The 18,379-nt window shown below is 36.4% G+C and overlaps 1 protein-coding gene across 9 annotated transcripts in view; it reads left to right on the forward strand.

Annotated features, from left to right (window-relative positions):
- rgs3a (regulator of G protein signaling 3a) overlaps positions 1 to 18,379 on the forward strand; it is a 133,037-nt gene that overhangs the window by 102,255 nt on the left and 12,403 nt on the right. For 7 of the 9 annotated variants that reach the window (XM_032569443.1, XM_032569433.1, XM_032569432.1 and 4 more), the window contains one exon: positions 17,801 to 17,871. In XM_032569443.1, coding sequence (XP_032425334.1) covers positions 17,801 to 17,871 — 71 coding nt within the window. Of the gene's footprint in view, positions 1 to 17,426; positions 17,599 to 17,800; positions 17,872 to 18,379 lie in introns of those variants that run through there. The other 2 variants (XM_032569442.1, XM_032569439.1) reach the window with 2 other exon arrangements.

Here is an 18,379-nt window from a genome sequence, read left to right on the forward strand (position 1 = left end):
TGTCAGCACACTCGACAGCCTTAAATGGCTGTGAGTGCACTCTGCAGCAGAGGAATGCAGCAGACAGAGCTGGAGCCTGTTTGTCTTGGCAGATTCAAGGGTAATTTTACTACCTATTGGCGTCATGAACACATTTCCTTTGAGGGGTTTGTTTCCACTATTCAAAAGGATCCTTAAACCCTCCACCAACACTTTTAATTTGGTAAATATTGCAACATTTTGAGAAGCAGGAAAGGTTATGGATTTCTGTTCATCCCCAGAGGATGAGAAGTTTATTATTTCACCTTTGGACTGATTTGTTCAGAAATTAAATTTATGCGTCAAGACGGACTTTAATCCTGTTGGCTTTAAGTATTATACTGTTTCAAAAGACTTAAAGACAAATACCTTTAAAATAAAATATTTCCAACATATTGTACTAATAATGTAACTATTCTGATGATTATGGCCAGATGCGTGCACATAATCTAATCTCCAATAAAAATCTGTTGTTTTTAAAGGTTCTTTGGAACGAGTTTCAATATTTATTTAGTTTTTTATAGCTTGTCACTTTCATCTTTTCTTTTTACCATTCAAATGACTTTGTTTGACTTTGGTTTCAGATACAGTGCAGTTTCTTTCATCACAAAATAATCAAAATTGTTTCATTGATTTACTCTGTGTTCAACCTGACGCATTTGGCTCATAGCTATAATATGGGGAATTATGGCTATTCTGAGAATTGCAGAGGAACCTGCAAGAATTGCTTTGGTGTGCCACCACTTCACTATCTGAAGCTCTTTGTGCCACCTCTGTTTTCTCCTGCCGGGCAGTGTTTACTTGGCCCTTAATTGGCACCAGCTCTGCTCCTGTCTTTCTTTCTGCTCTGCACTTTTTCCTCTCACTGGATTTTTTTCCCCTTATGGGCTATCAACAATGCAAGTAGGGCCAACAACGACATTCAAGGAGACACTGAGGAATAAGTTGTCTCCTTAGCCAACTCAGAATATTTGTTAGATAACATCTAAAGGTGCTGCTGTCAGGGAAAGGACAAATTAGGTCAGAATTTTCTAAACTCAATGGAAGCTCAAAATATGTCTTCCAAATCTATAGACTCAAGTTTTTGGTCATTTTTCTTTGCAAAAAGGTCAAACTCCATCTGGCTGGGTGTAGAGTGGTTTTTTTTTTGTAATTTTTTTAGGTCATATGCACATCACACTTTTCAGATTTTTGTTCGTAAATTAGTTTGGAAACCATTTGTAATTTTTCTTCCATTTCACAATTATTTACTACTTCCTGTTGGTCTGTCACATATATTAAAATTTGGGGTTATAAGTTGATAAATGTGGCAAAGTTCAACGAGTATGGATACTTTTGCAAGCTACTCTAAACTACCACCTTGAGTTCATTTCCATTTTAAATTCACTCTAAAAAGTCATGCTTTATATCACTTGATGAGAAAACATAGTGCTTGTTTGGTCTATTTAGTGTTTTCTTCACAAGCTAAATATTTTGTTCATGAGGTCATAATGCTTGTTTGAAAATGGAGTAAATATCAGCTCTCTTTGCAGTGGTTTGCGGGAAACGATTTTAATATGTTTACGGATGCTTGGATTCTCTGGATGTGCCGATAATAAGCTGAGTCAGGCAGGGCAAGATGGAAATTGGTTGTAAAATGTTCAAAAACAGGGTTTGCTAAAAGTGTTGACAGACTCAGTTGCTTAAAACTGAATTAATATAAGGTTCAACCTTTGTCCTTGCATAATAAACTGAGTGAATAGCTCCCAATTGTAAGATTTGTCTCTTGGGAATTTCACAAATGCTTGACTTTTTGGATTGTAAAAGCAACATTTATTGCTGTGTTTTATTTTTGTTGCAGGAATCCTTTCTCCTTTTTGTTCATAATTTAGTGATTTAAATTTATTTTACATAATAAAAGGCAATTTTTTTGTGCATCAACAACTTAAAGATCCTGTGTACATATTTTGTTTTGAAATGAGAGAGACTACTAGCCAATACAAAGCTATAGCTAAAGAGTAAAATGAAAACTGCATCAGTAGTTAGTTCATGAAGCATTTGGGAAAATTGAGGAAAGGTAATATTTATGCAAATTTTAAGTGACCTAGTTTTCAATTAGTAGTTACAGTAAATGTGCCTAAAGAAGCATGATTTGGTTATAGGTAGTTTTTCTCACTACTGATATCAACCTTCTCACACATAGTAGAGGCAAGAGTTGGGTAGTGCCAAAGCATTAAAAAAGGTCAGTCAGTTGCACCCAACAAATTTTCTGTGACTTATCTGTCAATTCAATATTTCAAGTGGAAGCTGACGGCACCCTCTGTAATTGCTGATTGATAAAGCTACAAATTTCATCTGTTCCATTTCTTTAGAATCGGCTTAAATTCAAGTTTTAAGTTTTTCAATGGAATCTGGACTGCATTATTATTCATTCTCAAGATCAACTTCATCCCACAATGGAGAAAATGCATTTAAGTAGGAAGGAAAAGAAACAGAACAATGCACGCTCTTGCAAATAGTAGTTTTATTGGTATTTTGTTTGGGCTCAGGTGAATGATTAATTTTTGTACTAACTTGTTTGGCTTTTGCTCAGTAGTCAAATACTAATAAAAAGGTCTGAGCAACGTCTGGATCCTGCATCACTTCTAAATATTTTAGAACACAAACATAGTACAAGCCAAGTACACGGAAATGAGCTCAGAACATCATGTTTGGAATAATGTACTTTCAGAGAAGAGGTTGCCTTCTGTCACTATGACCTCTTCTAAACACCAAATTGTGATAAGCAGAATAAACCTGCCTGATTCCAAAAATCTTTACGTTGGTTCTATCACGTCATCTGTTGGTGCCTGTGCTTCTCGCTGAGCAGACCCTTCCAGGACAAACTTATTAATGAGCTCTCTCCATTCCCCAAGCTCCAATACTCATAATTGTCTAATTTTAGCTAAATGGTTGCAGTACACACTTGTGGCAGAACTTGTTGATATCAGTTTAGAAACTCGTACCTCACGTTGGCCTGGGCATGTGATCAAATCTAAAAATAGTTTGTATTTTTACTGACTGAACTAGGCAAGAGATTCAAGGCATATCAAATGAAACACCACTGAGTTGTTTTGAAGTGTTTTGCAGCCGTTTGAGACCAATAGATCCCACAAATAGTTGGACCTTTCTGAATTGACATGAATTAGTTGATATTATTGTGGGTAAATATGTTGAGTGTGTGTTAATTAACTTGGTTGGGACAAAAGGTCTTGAGAGGTCAGATTTTTGCAGAAGGCAGCCAGATTGGATATGTCCAGAGAAAATGCTAACTGACTAGTGAGTAAATATTTACTGTAGGGGCCCGACAAATGTTCAGAGCAGGAAATGTAACATCTACTCACCAAAAGAGCTATTGACAAAAATGTCCCTGACTGTACTAAATGTAATGCTTTTGGTTTACATTTAAATCACTGTTTTTAGTGATGCACATACACAAATGATGGCACATTTTTGGAGGGGAGAAGTCAGGCAGAGCTTCACCATTTAGGCAGGAATGTGTATCAAAATACACATTTTGATACACATTCCTGAATAAATGGCAGATTATAAATCTGCCATTTATAATCTTTTTACTGTTTTTATTTTACAGTTAAGAACTAGTTTTTTCTGTAACTAGTTCTTAACTAGTTACAGAACTTACAGAACTTCTGTAAGTTCTGTAAGTTCACTTACAGAACTTACAGTTCTGTAAGTGAACTGTTTATAAGCAGAACATTTCTGGACGGATTTCTATTGCTTTTGAGCCGCATACTCTTTTTTTGTTTTTATCTGGATGCTGAAAAAGAAGGAGGAATATTGTTATATATTGTTATAGCTTTACCTATATGCATTTACACTTTACATACATTATATTGAATGACAATTAATTGTTAAAATGCATGACAAAGTTATTTCACCCTTTGCAGCTGTCACACTTAATGCTGTTTTGGTTTTCTTTTTCCAACCTTTGCTTGAGCTCTGTCATATTTCATCATATCACACAAATACAGAAGCTATGAATTGTTTCCCTTTTTATATTGCTTGTATCAGTCATGTCTAAAGTTGACTTTTGATTCACATAGTAAGATTTTAAGATATCTACACTTCATACATACAAGGCATGTCACTTAATGGCTGGTTTCCTAGTTGCTTCCACTTTCTTAAAATACCACTGAGAGTTGAACAAAGGAAATCTTACTAATGAACTTTCTACACAGGTGTCACACTTCCACATTACTATGCCTGAATTTGCACCTGAGATGGATTCAGTGTTTCTTAAACCTTCAAAGAAGCAACCTACAGGCCTAGATGCTTGGTTGTGTAAACCAGTGACCATGGAAATAAAGAATGTACTTGAATTCAACAATTTGGAGAGGTCTATTTTTATTTTTTATAATACAGCATATAACTGTAGAATCTAAAGCAACAAGCAAGTGCTAGTCACTATTGTGATCTACATTTACAATGTGCCAAAAAATGTAGTTACTCCCTCTTTTCCACCTTAACTTGGATACAAAGCACAACTTCACACAGCCAAGTTTACATTTTACATCCTCCTATTGTTCCGCCCATGTTTCTGTTCCAGCTCCTGCTTCAGCTGCATCAACATATCTTGAGAATATATGGCCAAAAGAATATGCCAATTGTTTTTTTTAATATCTATTATTCCTTGTCTTAATTCAAATCTCTGACTCTTGCTGAGCATTTACTCACAGAATATAAACTTATAATCTCATAAAGATAAGATTTTAAAATGCATCTTCTGCTCTGCATGTTTTTAGGAGAAGGTTAGATGACTCACTATCACCAAAATAAGGTTTGCATGAGAAAAACATCTAAAGCTCCATGTACAGAGACACCAACACTATCCAGTGCTTAATGTTTGTATTCTGAATATTAGAATAAAAACGCTATTCAGTTAGATAGCAAAACTGTTGCTTTTTGAATATACTTTGGACAATTTATTTAAATAGAAAAATATTTGCAAAGAATCATGGAGGATCAGTTTTCTGACCTATTTTCTTTAATGCTTGCAGCTGGACATGTTGCTTTCATTTTTTCTTCATTAAAATTACCTCTAGCTTTTCCTAGCTTTCAGCTGTCTGGCACAGCATGTGTAACACAAACAGTTTTGATTTTGGAAAATGTGAAATTATTTTCCCTGGCTCTGATTTATATAAACATGCATCTATATGTGCATAGGGCAGTTTTAAATGCGTAATCCTTCATTTAAATGTGGCCAACCTGCGTCAGCACAGAAAGACGTTGTTTATAATTTTTTTATGAATGGTTTTTTTGGATTAGCTTTACAAACTGTGTTTTAGAATTAGATGCATGTGCAGACTCTGGTTTACAAACATTTATCACAGACAAATAGCTTTGCACATCTACGTGCAGCATGTGAGCGCACTGTCTCTAACAAATCTCCACCACAATCTGCAGCTTGTGCTTTAATTACTATCATTTATCTGATGTAATTGCTCAGTCGTTTGTGATTAATTTGCTGTTATTGGCTAGTTACCTTTGTAAGCTGGATTTGAGGAGGTGTGGGAATGTACTGCACTTTTCCCATTTACTGTATCCTATTTTGCTGCAGCACAATGTCAATTAGCAATATTACTTTACTTTGACATCCATCCAAGAATAAAATGCGATCCAGGTTGTGTCGTAATTGAAAAGAGAAGCACAGCAGTCAAATCTCGGACTGAACATTCAAATGTTCTTGGCTCAGGCACTGTAACAATACCCAAACTATTATGGAAAACTTGACATTTTCTAACAGTACTGACATTTACAAAATTGGCAGTCGAACAGCAGCTGGATTTTTATTCTTCTTGCATGAATAGTAGAATAGAGTAGAAATACTGAAAAAGGACAACCTTGGCAAGTATTAAGGACAAAGGTTTAATAGTTTTAGCTATTTTTACTCTGAAAAATAATACAGCCAGGAATTATACACATACGTCATTTCAGGAGTCCAGTCAATCAATCAGTTTTATACCCCCCTCCCAAATATGGGTCTTGAAACAATTAAAAACATCAACATATGCTCTGCGGCCCTCAGCTTCTCTTTCAGACTGTTCCACAGACGGGGGCCATAATACTGGAAAGAAGGCTCTCTCTGTCATAAGTGTGTGTTCTGACTCTTAGAACTGTTAATAGTCCAGTACCAAAGGACCTTTGGGTCCGCAGGGGTTCGTAAGTTAATAGCAGCTCTGCAAGATGAGATGGCGCAAGACCATTAAGACATTTAAAAACTCACTAACGGAATCTTAAAATCAATCCTGAGACGTACAGGGAGCCACTGCAACAATTTTAAAACAGGTGTAATATGAGCCCCCCACTTAGTCTTGGTTAGCAAATGAGCAGCAGAGTTTTGTAACAGTTGAAGGCTGGACAGATTTTTTGTAGGTAGACCAAAAAGCAGGGCATTACAGTAGTCTAAACAACTAGAAATAAAAGCATAAAAGCTTTAAACTCTCAGTATTTGAGGAGGGTGAACTCTGGCTATCTGTTTTAGATGATAAAATCCTGTATTGATTTAATGTTGATTTAATAAGCTAAGAGTCTAGAAGAACATCTACTATGTAGTAGTACTTCCAGTAGTTTCTGTTTCCTCAGTTTCATTTGTATTGTATGTGCTGAAGTCCTTAGGCGAAGGACTGTCGATGGTGCCACTGGCACAAAACAGTGCTTTCTTGACGTGCAGCAAATCCGAGAAATGATGCAGATGTGTTTTCAGCGCTTGTTGCCATAGCGGTGTTGTTGACTGACTCAGCAAATGGTAACATAAATGTTGATGCAGTAAATGGTTCTTTACATATACATATGCACACTAAGACTAAATGTTTAAAGATGTATGATGCACTAGTCACAGTAAACACACGTTTTAGCAACTGCACATGACATATCTTAGTGCGCAAGAAAATACCATCACAACACAATTTTGTGTTTTGCAGATGCAGGAGTGTCTAGAAAATGACGCAGTTAAAACAGTTTCCGAATTTATGTTGCTAATAATTTCTGCAAGAAAAATCAACTGATTACAGTTATAAAATACAAAGTTCACATATTGTAATATTGTGAACTTGTAATATTAATCATGATTGATCATGATTTCATTCAAAAAGATCCGACGACCAAATAATCTGTGACTTTTTATAAGTTTCTGATTTTTTTTAAAGCTCTGAGATGCCGATATGCTTTCTGCATAAAATAAGCAAACCCTATGTTAAATTTTAATTTAGGAAAATACTATGGCTTTTATGTTAGATTTTTAAATAATTCATTAAATTTTAAGAAGCTTTAAGAAACATCTCTCCCATGATTAAACATTTTGTATGTACTTCAAATTTCACTATAATTTCAGTAAGACCTGAATTTGAGTTACAATTAGCAGAGTTAGTATTGCTACTTGTGCCAATTATAACTGTTTATAGAATTGTAATAATAGGCCTGCATCAGCACATAACTCTACATGTGTGAAGTATAGACACATGTAAGTATTTGGCAGCACGCACAGAAACTGGACACAGAAATGCACTCTCACTTACACACCCCCAGGAGGCCAGAGTTGGAGCAAACAGCGTCTGTGGGTTGATGGGAGCACACATTCTGTCCTCTCAAGATGGGATCAAACAATCCTGAAGGTAGAGACATGCAAATAAAAATTATACCTTGGTGCTATTAAAAAATCCTTTTGACAAGCCGGAACAGCTCTTTTCTGCCTCCATCCCAGGAAATCAGAACAGACTGTTGCTCATGTAATCGCACACTGTTGTGAATCTAACATCAAAGCATATCCCTTTTGTCTTAAGATGTTTTTGTTGTATATTTTAAAGCCTGATGTTTTTCTTCGCTGAAGTTTCTCATAAAGGTCAACGACTTGTTTCTACTCTATCAGATTTGTTCTATAGCAGTTATGCAACTTAAGCTGAAGTGACATTGTTAAAACAACGTACGACTATAAAGCTTTCAAGGTTGTTTGGTATTACATAACCAACTTGATCGGAACTGAAACTTGTTCTAACGTCATCAGTCACAGCATTTATTAGACCCAGCTGTTAAGACTTTAATGTTATGTTTTGGTATTTGAAAGGTAACGCTAACCCTTTATCTGCTCTCAAATTGGAATGCTTTCCAACCACTGCAGTTTCCACATCCTTAAGAGTGCAGGATGTGTAATACCAATCTGATACTATCCCAAAAATATGTATATAATCAGTATCTGTTCAAAATATGCATTGTTGTTAGGTAAGCAAAACTTGTATGTTCCTCCTAATTAAAGTATTAGCTGTGCTGTTGCCATGGCAGGGTAGATGCAGACCTCAGGATTAGCTGTTTGCAAAATTTGTTTAAGGTGGAACTGATGCTGGAATCTCAGGAATCTGAGGACTCTTTCATGTCTGACTGCAGTTCACTTGTGCACACATATATCATGATTCTTATGTCCAGAATAAAGGTGTTTAGATGACATCTGTTTAAAAAGATCGCTCAAGAAACATTTTTATTGTGTTTATGGATAAAGAAATTTGTTTAAAGTTTGACGTTTGAAGTTTAGGTTGAAAAAAAAAGCAATAAATGTGAGTAATCAATTGTGAAAAAAGCCAAATGCTCAGATTTGATTTGAATCCGTTTTCATTTTGGTTATACTGTATCTATGAAACAAACCTTACTACTTGAACTCTGTTCAACATGTCATCAATATTTGCTTTCTTCTGTGTTCTTGCATCACCTTACAGAAGTACATTAACCAATGGAAAGTGAGCTACAGTGCCAGTTTTCCAAGACACAAAGCATGTAGGCTAAAAGGTTCTCCTTTAATCTCTTCTGACTATAGTCCTATAGTTTACCCTCTCTCCTAAATGATTTGTGGTAAACTTTGTGAACGTTGTATGGCCTTTTTCAATCATAATTTTTCCTTGCCTTTTGCTGATTTGTGGAGTGACTAGTGTTAGTCAGAAAACATAATAAAATTTATTTAGTTCTGTGCTTGTAATATTAAATAATTGCTAATAAAATACTTTATTCAGTAATTATGAATCATAGCCTCCTAATGCTAACACATGTGCTGAAGGAAGAAGCTGTTATAGTTGGGAAAGTTTGAGTTTTTATGCCCAATATTTTTTCTTTTGGTGCAATGCTGCAGATTTGGAAATGACTACAAGGCTTCACCTATAAAACCCCTGAGCAGAAAGGTTGTCTGCTGGGCAGTAGGTAACATTTTAACGAGTTCCATTAGTTCTAGGGCTGAATCACCTGACACCTTTTTCTGGAGCAGTTTAGAGAAGTGACGTTGAACCTGCATTGTTCATGAACATCCTGCAACATGGGAAATACTCTGGGAGGAAACGGCTATCTCCTTGTAGCTGATGAATAACCAGAGAACAATTTATCGCAAAAAACAGACTGTGCTATGTCTCTCTTTTTGTTTTTTGTTTTAAAATTACATCCTAACCCTCACACACTAACATAAAAACAATGCAACTTCTGGTTCCAGCAACATTATGTAGTTGGAGCAGATGTCAGTCAGAATCGCCTCTGAAAGTTATTTTTTTTATATTACAAACTATTATAGTTACACCTGTTAAAAGTGAAGGTATACGGGGTTTGATGGCATTTGTTATGAATTATGAATTAATGCATGTGTTAACATTTTCAAGGACATACGCCCAGGCACAGTTACAAAACAATCATCCATGGACAGCTAAAAGTTTATTTTTCCCTGAAATTTCCTTGTATTTGTAAAGGAAGTTGAACAAAAATATTTCCTGAAACCTTTGAAACAATGGGGGAAGAAAAAGTAACATGGCACTAGGGCAATTATGTAATCGTGTATCAAAGAAAATATTGAGGCAAAATACTTCAGGAATGTTTTCTTGAGGCTTTTGATATCAAAGATCTGTGGGAAAAATGTCAGGGACAATAAAAACGCTCAAAGGCTCATCTTTAGGAATGCATTTCGCAAATCCATGTGAAAGATTTCAGGATAATTTAATATTTGTCTTTTGAATTGCTGTGCGGTTTTCCTTAGGTCTTTGTATTTATTAAATGTTCTTCTATATTTTTTGTTGTATTATCCGGCTGGGATGAGTTGTCCATTTTTTTTTCATTGCTCAGCAGACTCTCTCAAGGACAAGAACAGGTCGAAAAGAAAAACTTTTTCTATTTGCTGTTACAAAAACACAAATATATTGGAAGTAATCATATTAGGCTGGTCTTTTGACTGGTTGTACATATTTCCACAGTACCTACCTAGTGGAGCCATGTGTTTTCTTACATTTACCAAAGTTCTGTTACTTCAGGGTAGTTGAAACTAAAAATATCTATTTCTCGCTGGATGGAAGTAGGATTTACTTTGGATTTGATTTGTTATTCTCATTTTGAACAAGATAAGAGAATCAAAAACAAAAACATATTTTTCCTCACTACCTTAATTTTTCTCAGCTGGTTTAACGTCATTACAAATGTTCTTTGGCTGTGTTTAGTGCTTATAACTGACTGAATGGAAAGATGATTAATTCATTTCAGTTGAATAACAAGAAAAAAAGCATCTCTGAAACAATGCTTCTGATTGGCAGGGTCAATTCTTACAAAATTTGAAGGAAACTTTACCTAATTTAAACCATATATTGATTGATTACACAAAATAAATTACTCCAATTTTTTCCTATTTTTATAAAAGAGCAATCAAATTTTACATTCCAGACAACAGTAAAAAGGATTTAAACTATTTTCTGTACCTTATGCTTTATATTAATATGAATTTAACATGTTAAATGCTGTGGCCTGATAGGATGTTAACATACTGTATGTCTCACTCTTAAAATCAACACTGTGTTAACAGACTGTGACCATGACTCATGTCTTATGCTGTTCCCTGTGTGGTCCAAGGCCTGAAAGTTGTCAAAATCTCTGCTCACAACATCATAGGTTTAAAAAATGGACACAAAGATTGTACTATGCATCATTTGTTTTTATAATTTTGAGCTCATGTCAAGCTTTTTTTATATTTTGACTATCTAGATCAGGGGTGGGCAACTCCGGGCCTCGAGGGCCGGTCTCCTGCAACTTTTAGATGCATCTCTACTTCAGCACACCTGAGTCAAACAATGAGGTCATTAGCAGGACTCTGGAGAACTTGATTGCACTTAGGAGGTGATTCAGCTGTTGGATTCAAGTGTGTTGGACCAGGGAGACATCTAAGAGTTGCAGGACACCGGCCCTCGAGGACCAGGATTGCCCACCCCTGATCTAGATCATCCCCACATTTACTGGTTCTCCTGGTAAAGATGTGTAAAATTGAAAAAAATATTATTTTTTTTACAGTATCATAAACAGATTGATGTTTTTTAATCTGAATTAGTCAAGCACTTTTACATCATATGTTACTTCTTTGAATACATCAGTGGTGATTATATTTCCCCCACTGGACCCAGAGGGACATTTCTCTTAGTAACTCATCAAAATGGGAGAACAAGAAAACATACTGGATGAGTTTTGATCCTCATAGCTCATACAATCACTCCAAGTCAATAGCTGCTTATCTAAACAGACCCACACTATATTATAATAATGAAGCATTATTTTAAAACTCTAGCAGTGACAGACGTAGCAGGACAAGGACCAAGGGTTAGAGTTTAGTTATTCTGTGAGGGAAGTGATTTATAAGTCAGAATTCTAGTTTTAGCTTCTATTGTGTTCTAACATAAAAAATAACATTAGTTAGCACAACTTCAAATTGCATGAACCCTCTGCAAGGTGACACTGGAACCTGTGGAGACTAAGACGTCCAGAGTTAATAGTTGATATTTCAGCATTGTCCAGTAACTCAACAATTGACCTTATTTTTTGCTCATGGGTAAATCACCTGTTAAACAGATGTCATTACATCAATGTGAGCATAGTGTAGCCCACCAACGCACACATCACACATGGCAGAGCCACACAATGACAGGAAGCAAGCTCTAACATGTAGCACCGATCCATGGCCTCGCTAAAGGGGGAAGTAGATTGTCTGAGTTCCCGAAAACATTGTTCAGGCACCAGCTTGTAAAAAAAAAAAACAAAGGAGCTGGGAAATGAAAGGAAAGAATGAAGCAACCTGAGAGAGCGGGTCGGGTTTAAACGCACACAGACAAGGTTAATTAATGAAATTTAAGCTTCTGAAGGATTTTGGAGTTTGACTGTAAAAGCTGTTTTTGGCTAAAACAGACAAAAACACATTCTTCTGAGATTTCTAGCACTATTAGAGATGTATGCATATAATCATTATCAAGTTTCTGTAAGCAGAAATACACCAATAGGTTCCAGTGACACCTGTGCATGCAGCCAGTCAAAGTTTTATCTGCAAAACTATCCAGCAACCCGTAACACTGTGTCAACATCTGCACATCTAGTCTCGGGGGGCACATCACCCTGTGGTCTTTGGCAAATTATCTGCTCTCTAGCTGTCTTCATTCAGGCATGTAAAACACACACACATACACGCGCACCCCCACATACCAAAGTTATTTTTAGGATAGCCGCTGTGTGGAAAGTCTCTTTTGTCTATTTGGGGCCAGAATAGGATCAGACTGAGAGATCACATGGAAAGCTTGAAACTTTATAATTCATGTGTAAGCATGACAGTTTTGAGACTTTTGTTTTTAAATGAAAGACTTCAACATTGCTACATTCCACCTTCAGTAAGCTATGGTGCTGGAAAGTTTGCTCACTATTCAAAGGTTTTTTGCACTGCTGCATAGGTGTAACACAAAATATATATTTAAGACATAAAAAACCAGATAAAGATCTCAAAAAGAAAAAGAAATAATAATTATGCTGCTAATTGTTTTATAAGTGAAACAATTCAGTCAACTGGAAAAAAAGATGACCCCCAACTTTTTAATTTATTGGCACCACATAACTTACCAACTATAGTTTTGAACCAATAAAAATGATTGATGGTGTTTCTATAATAAACATACCATGACTGAATTATTTCTAAATGGCCAATTTTTTCTGTCATTATATGCAAGAGAAGGTTATAGTAGTCTTTTTTTTTTTCAGCCATCTGACCTTCAGATGGATTACTCTTTGCTCTATAAATCTCAAGAAAACTTCAGGTGGGTACTTTCTCTGGTGTCTTGTTTAAAGACATTTTCTTTTTTAAAAACTGATTTAAAAGTATACTATTAACTTGGTCATGCCTAGCAACTTGTTATAGAAATATTTCAGCCACCTGTTGAATGTAAAGATGATCACCATATTAGCAATCCTACTTAGCTGATATTACATATTTCTTCATTTAAGAATCACTACATTAATACATTTATAATATATCTTTATTTTAGTCCTCATTAGTGCTGCGACTTTAATGCACTGAAACAATAAAAACAACAAAAGTTGAAACAATACTGTAAAACATTATGCATTTATTAGCACTGTGGAATGAAAAACCAAATATGCTCTCTGAATTACCGTGTTTACATGAGTAAACATCAGAATGTTTGAGTTCAAAAGCGGTGCAGGTTGATCTACGAGTTACTTGGCCTTCCCCCTCCTTTGTGTGTTTAGCTGTGAAGTTAGGAACCGTGAAGTGGTGAGAGCAGCATGTAAGTGAAGTGAAGTGGAGGGAGAACTGAAGATGGAGCCACCTGTGGCCCAGTGTACGTCAGACGGCCTTTCTAAAAATATCAGATTTACGTAGCCGTTCCCTTGTGTCGTGATTCTATTTCCTGCTAAAAGCTGATACTCATGTAAAGTAGGCAAGTCATATTTTTTGTAGCCTGTAATGATCCCTCTAATGTATAATGCAATTGATGTGCAGTATATTGCACCTCCACTTCCATAAATAGGTATTAAAAGAAGATGGATGTGTACTTTGTTCTGTATGAAGTTATAGCGTCTCACTGATATGGTGCATTCATGTTTCCTGCACGTGTAGACAAGGTAAAGTTTTGTCAGAAAGTTAGGAGGAGAATTTTTTTATGCATTTGTTGTTCAGGTGTCGTAACCTAGATTTCGTAGATTAAATTGCAGCGCTAAACATGTGATGAAAAAAGGGTTTTCATAAAAATCTTGAAGTAAAACTCATATGTACTTTTTAGAAGATGTTTATATCTTTCATAGATTAAATTAGTGCAAAAGTAGGTTCTACATTACTAATGGACCAAAACCAGATTTTTAGTTGACTTCAAATTAAAGATCCCACATATGCAAAATAAGAAATTCAGTCCTCCATATGGAGGATTAATGCTTCTTATTTCTACTTCAACTGGCTTGAAGTGCCTAAACAAGTCATCAGGTTGGTAATTTAGACCTCTAAAGTAAAATTTACAGATACTCCTTAGAATACAAATTTTATAGATATTTATAGACGGGCTGCACAGTGGCGCAGTTGGTAGCACTGTTGCCTTGCAGCAAGAAGGTCCTGGGTTCGATTCCCGGCCGGGGTCGTTTGCATGGAGTGCATGGAGTTTGCATGTTCTCCCTGTGCATGCGTGGGTTCTTTCCGGGTACTCCGGCTTCCTCCCACAGTCCAAAAACATGACTGTTAGGTTAATTGGTCTATCTAAATTCTCCCTAGGGGTGTGTTTGTGTGAATGGTTGTTTGTCCTGTATGTCTTTGTGTTGCCCTGCGACAGACTGGCGACCTGTCCAGGGTGAACCCCGCCTCCCGCCTGGAACGTAGCTGGAGATAGGCACCAGCAACCCTCCCGACCCCATTAGGGACAAGGGTGAACAGAAAATGGATGGATGGATGGATGGATAGATATTTACCAATAGAATTAAACCTCTGTGGAAAAAAAATGGTTTTCACTGTTATTAGGGATTTATTACCACAACATTGGGTTGTAAATTCATTGTCAACCTAGACCTGTATTGAAAAAAGGTGTCACAGTGTTTCAAAATGAGGTTCACAGATGATCTTCAAAATTAAAGTCCTGGGTCAGATTATATAGAATGTTGCTTCAAAAACCACTGATGTCTTGAAGGAACACCAACCACTACTAAGTCATTGCTGGATAGGTTTTGGTTCTATGTATCTTATCTTTATTTTATTTTATTTTTTAAACAGCTTAACAATAAATCTAGAATTGTGTTCAATGATACACACATTCTTCAAAATTCTAAATTACATTAGCAATATAGGCTATTCGTTGTTTTTCTTTGGCAATTGGTTTGTCCCAGCTTGGAAGCCATCACTGACAGCTGTTCAGCACCTTTCCAAATGTGCTCAGCAGGTTCCAGACTTGTGTGTGAAATGTCTGTGACCGGATCAGACTACTGTTTATATGGCCTTGCAGATTTCATTTAGCTCAGAGCTAGATGTTTTGTTAAGCACTAACTGACCTGACACGATGACAGATGTCTCCAAAAGGGGCAAAGTCTTTGCCTCTTTTTCGAAAAGGTTTGTGTTTGGGTTTCAGGAAGATGTCAGTCAGATTACCAGCCGTTCCTGTGAGCTTTATTCCTCTGAAGTGAAGAGTTGGATGTCACTCAGTGAATTTTTGCAGAAAAAAAAAAGAAGTAAATCATAACCGTTATTTAAAGTGGTTGCAGGTTTTAAAACACTTATTTATTTGTTATGCAAATTGTATAACAAATGAAGATAGGCATTTATCTCCACCTTTAAAATGAAAACAGGCGGTTCAATTGTGAGAACTACTCTAACACACTGCCACATAGGCTTAATAGGCTTTTACTGCTTTTTCATTGCACTTTTGTCTGCGTTGGTAAGACTTTTTTTTTTTTTATAAATGTGTAGAGATATACTGATTAAAGATTCACGCATATTTTATAGTTCTGACCTGCTATTAAAAGAATAAAATACCACAAAATATTTCTTCCTCCTTTTTGGACATTTGTAGGAGACAGAGAGGGAGGGGTCAGAGTTACACAGCTCTGTAGTTAAACTTACATTCAGATCCAATCACAGACACAATAAAAGACTTGATCAATTCAAATGCTTCTTTCAACGTACTTCCTTTAATATTCAATCAGGGCTAAGTAACTGCTCTGCTATAGGCAGTTTCAGTTTTGTTCTGTTTCAGAAACTGGTCAAAACATTAAGATAAACTAAATAATAATTGTACTTTTTAGTACATGTACTTTGTAAGGAATCAGTCATCAGTAAAGGCTATAAGTAGCCATTAACTTTAGCATCTTAATTTCTTAAGATCCTTAACTTATTCTTAGCATCTTAATTCCTTAAGATGCTAAAGGTTCATCAAAACCCTTAATCATTTTCAGGTTTACAATGAGAGATGAAACAAAGAAACCCAAATCAAGGACAGAGCTATGAAAGGAATGGTTTTTCATGTGTTAGTTTTTGTTACTTCAGATATCCTGAAGTCCTGCAGTTCACCCCAACATTGTGAAGCTGATTTATGAAGAGTGATTGATGGGTGAATGTGAAGTTATGAGGCTCAGCATTATTTTTCAAATGCATTACACCATAATACAATGAGCCCATTCTGACAGTATGCCAACCCTACTAGGTTTACCATCCCACACATGCGTTCACAATCAAATGCTAGTAACAGATTACTTGTGCGGTAGTACATGGTTGCCTCTAAAATTAGAATAATAGACAAATTCCATCTTTTGTTGTGGTTTAGTTTTAACTGTGATGCGTTTAAAAGCAATTTTTTAAATCAAACTTTAGAAGATGGACATGTCATCTTACAAGAATGAGTCACATTTTCATGATCATTTCATTTTAGGTAAATTAGTATTCTTTTGCAACTCTTTGGGCATCAGTGACTTGTGGGACACAATTGACTGTAAAAATTTCTAGACTATAAGAGGACTTGAACATGACATGGTTTCCAGAAATTACTGAAAGCAGCAGCAGGAAACATTTTAAGTTAGGAATTTAGTAGGAATATCTCAAATAATTAAGAGGGTATTATATTTGTAGTAATCTTTGGTAATAACAAATATCTGTATATGTCTTGTATTTTTAGGTAAAGTTGCGATTTTTAAAAAAAATTCTGCTCTAACTTCAAACTTTTCAGTTAGTTTTAAGACCAAAAGTTAGACAAAACAGCTTGAATTACTGAAGGCCTGCCAACATGCTCTCACTGTCCTCACCCTCAAGGTTGGAACACAAATTGGTTCCCAGAGAGGTAGAAAATACCAACTATGTGTTAGCAGCCATAGCCAGTATCTAGCTCAGATTCAGCTGCATGGTCCAGTAATACAATGGCTCATTATTTAGAGTCTCTCACACACAGAAACACGACACACACACGCACACAATGGGGCAGTTTCAGGCCATCAGATTAGTGAGGACTGACCCTTTCCCCACCCTGAAACGACTTCCCTTTTCTTCTTGACCAATCAAAACACTGGCCTGACAGAAACTGTAATGTGAAACCAGGGGTCCCAGTTCAACACTTTAAACCTTGGCCACAGCTGGAGGGCCACCAGAAACAACAGCTGTGGTCCTTCACACTCTCTCAATTTCCTTCCTTTGCTATATACTGTTTATAACCGCGAGCCTCTGGCTTCTCGAATAGTTTAATTGAGCAAGATACAGCTGTGCACCTCTACAGAGCTTTGTGGAATTTACAATGTGGACTACTGCTGTAGGTTAGCCATTTTTGTCGGCTGGGGTGTACGTGTGTCACACTTTGTCTATCTCAACTATACACGCTGTGGATTTACAACCTTAAAAGCTAACTAGGTTGCATGTCGGAGCTTGTCAAAATATCCTGCAGGAGCCTACCAAGGGCCCCCCATTTCAAGTGTGGACGGTGGATGACGGAGTGTCTTCTCTTTCCTCTCCCCTTAGCTGAGCGCCGGATCCCCCTGCAGCTGTGAGGTCAGCCCTAACGGCACAAAAAAGAAGAAGTCCAAGAACCTGTAAGTCCTCTTTTTACAATCCCTGAAATCAACTTTTATAAAAGTGTCTCAATACATAGGTTATGAGGACGAGACTGGCTATAGCAGTGTGGACATAGCTCATGGAATTAGCCTTTAATGCTAATTTAAACAATGATCAGTTCCACACACAGGAAATTTGAGGTGAGTTTCTGTAGTTGAAACATCAGTAAGGTCTCCAGCATTGTATTAGTTTGGGTGAGAAGAGTTCATTGTACTGTCCCTGTGAGAATATTTTAAGCCTAAACTGAATTAAAGACTATTTTGGACTCATGTAGAAACATTCACAAACTCTAATAACCTCTTATCAGGCAAATCTGCTCAGTGGATTGATAAATGCAGGATGTGATACCATGTTTGTGTCCGACATTCTCAGAGGTGTGAAAAATGTTTGTGTATTTTCTGGTGTGTCAACACTTCTGGGATTCATCAGCTGTCCTCCATAAGATCAGACTTATAGACTATAAAGCAGAGGCTGTCCGCAGGCCTG

Source organism: Xiphophorus hellerii, chromosome 8, assembly GCF_003331165.1.
Source record: "Xiphophorus hellerii strain 12219 chromosome 8, Xiphophorus_hellerii-4.1, whole genome shotgun sequence".
Classification (NCBI taxonomy): domain Eukaryota; kingdom Metazoa; phylum Chordata; class Actinopteri; order Cyprinodontiformes; family Poeciliidae; genus Xiphophorus; species Xiphophorus hellerii.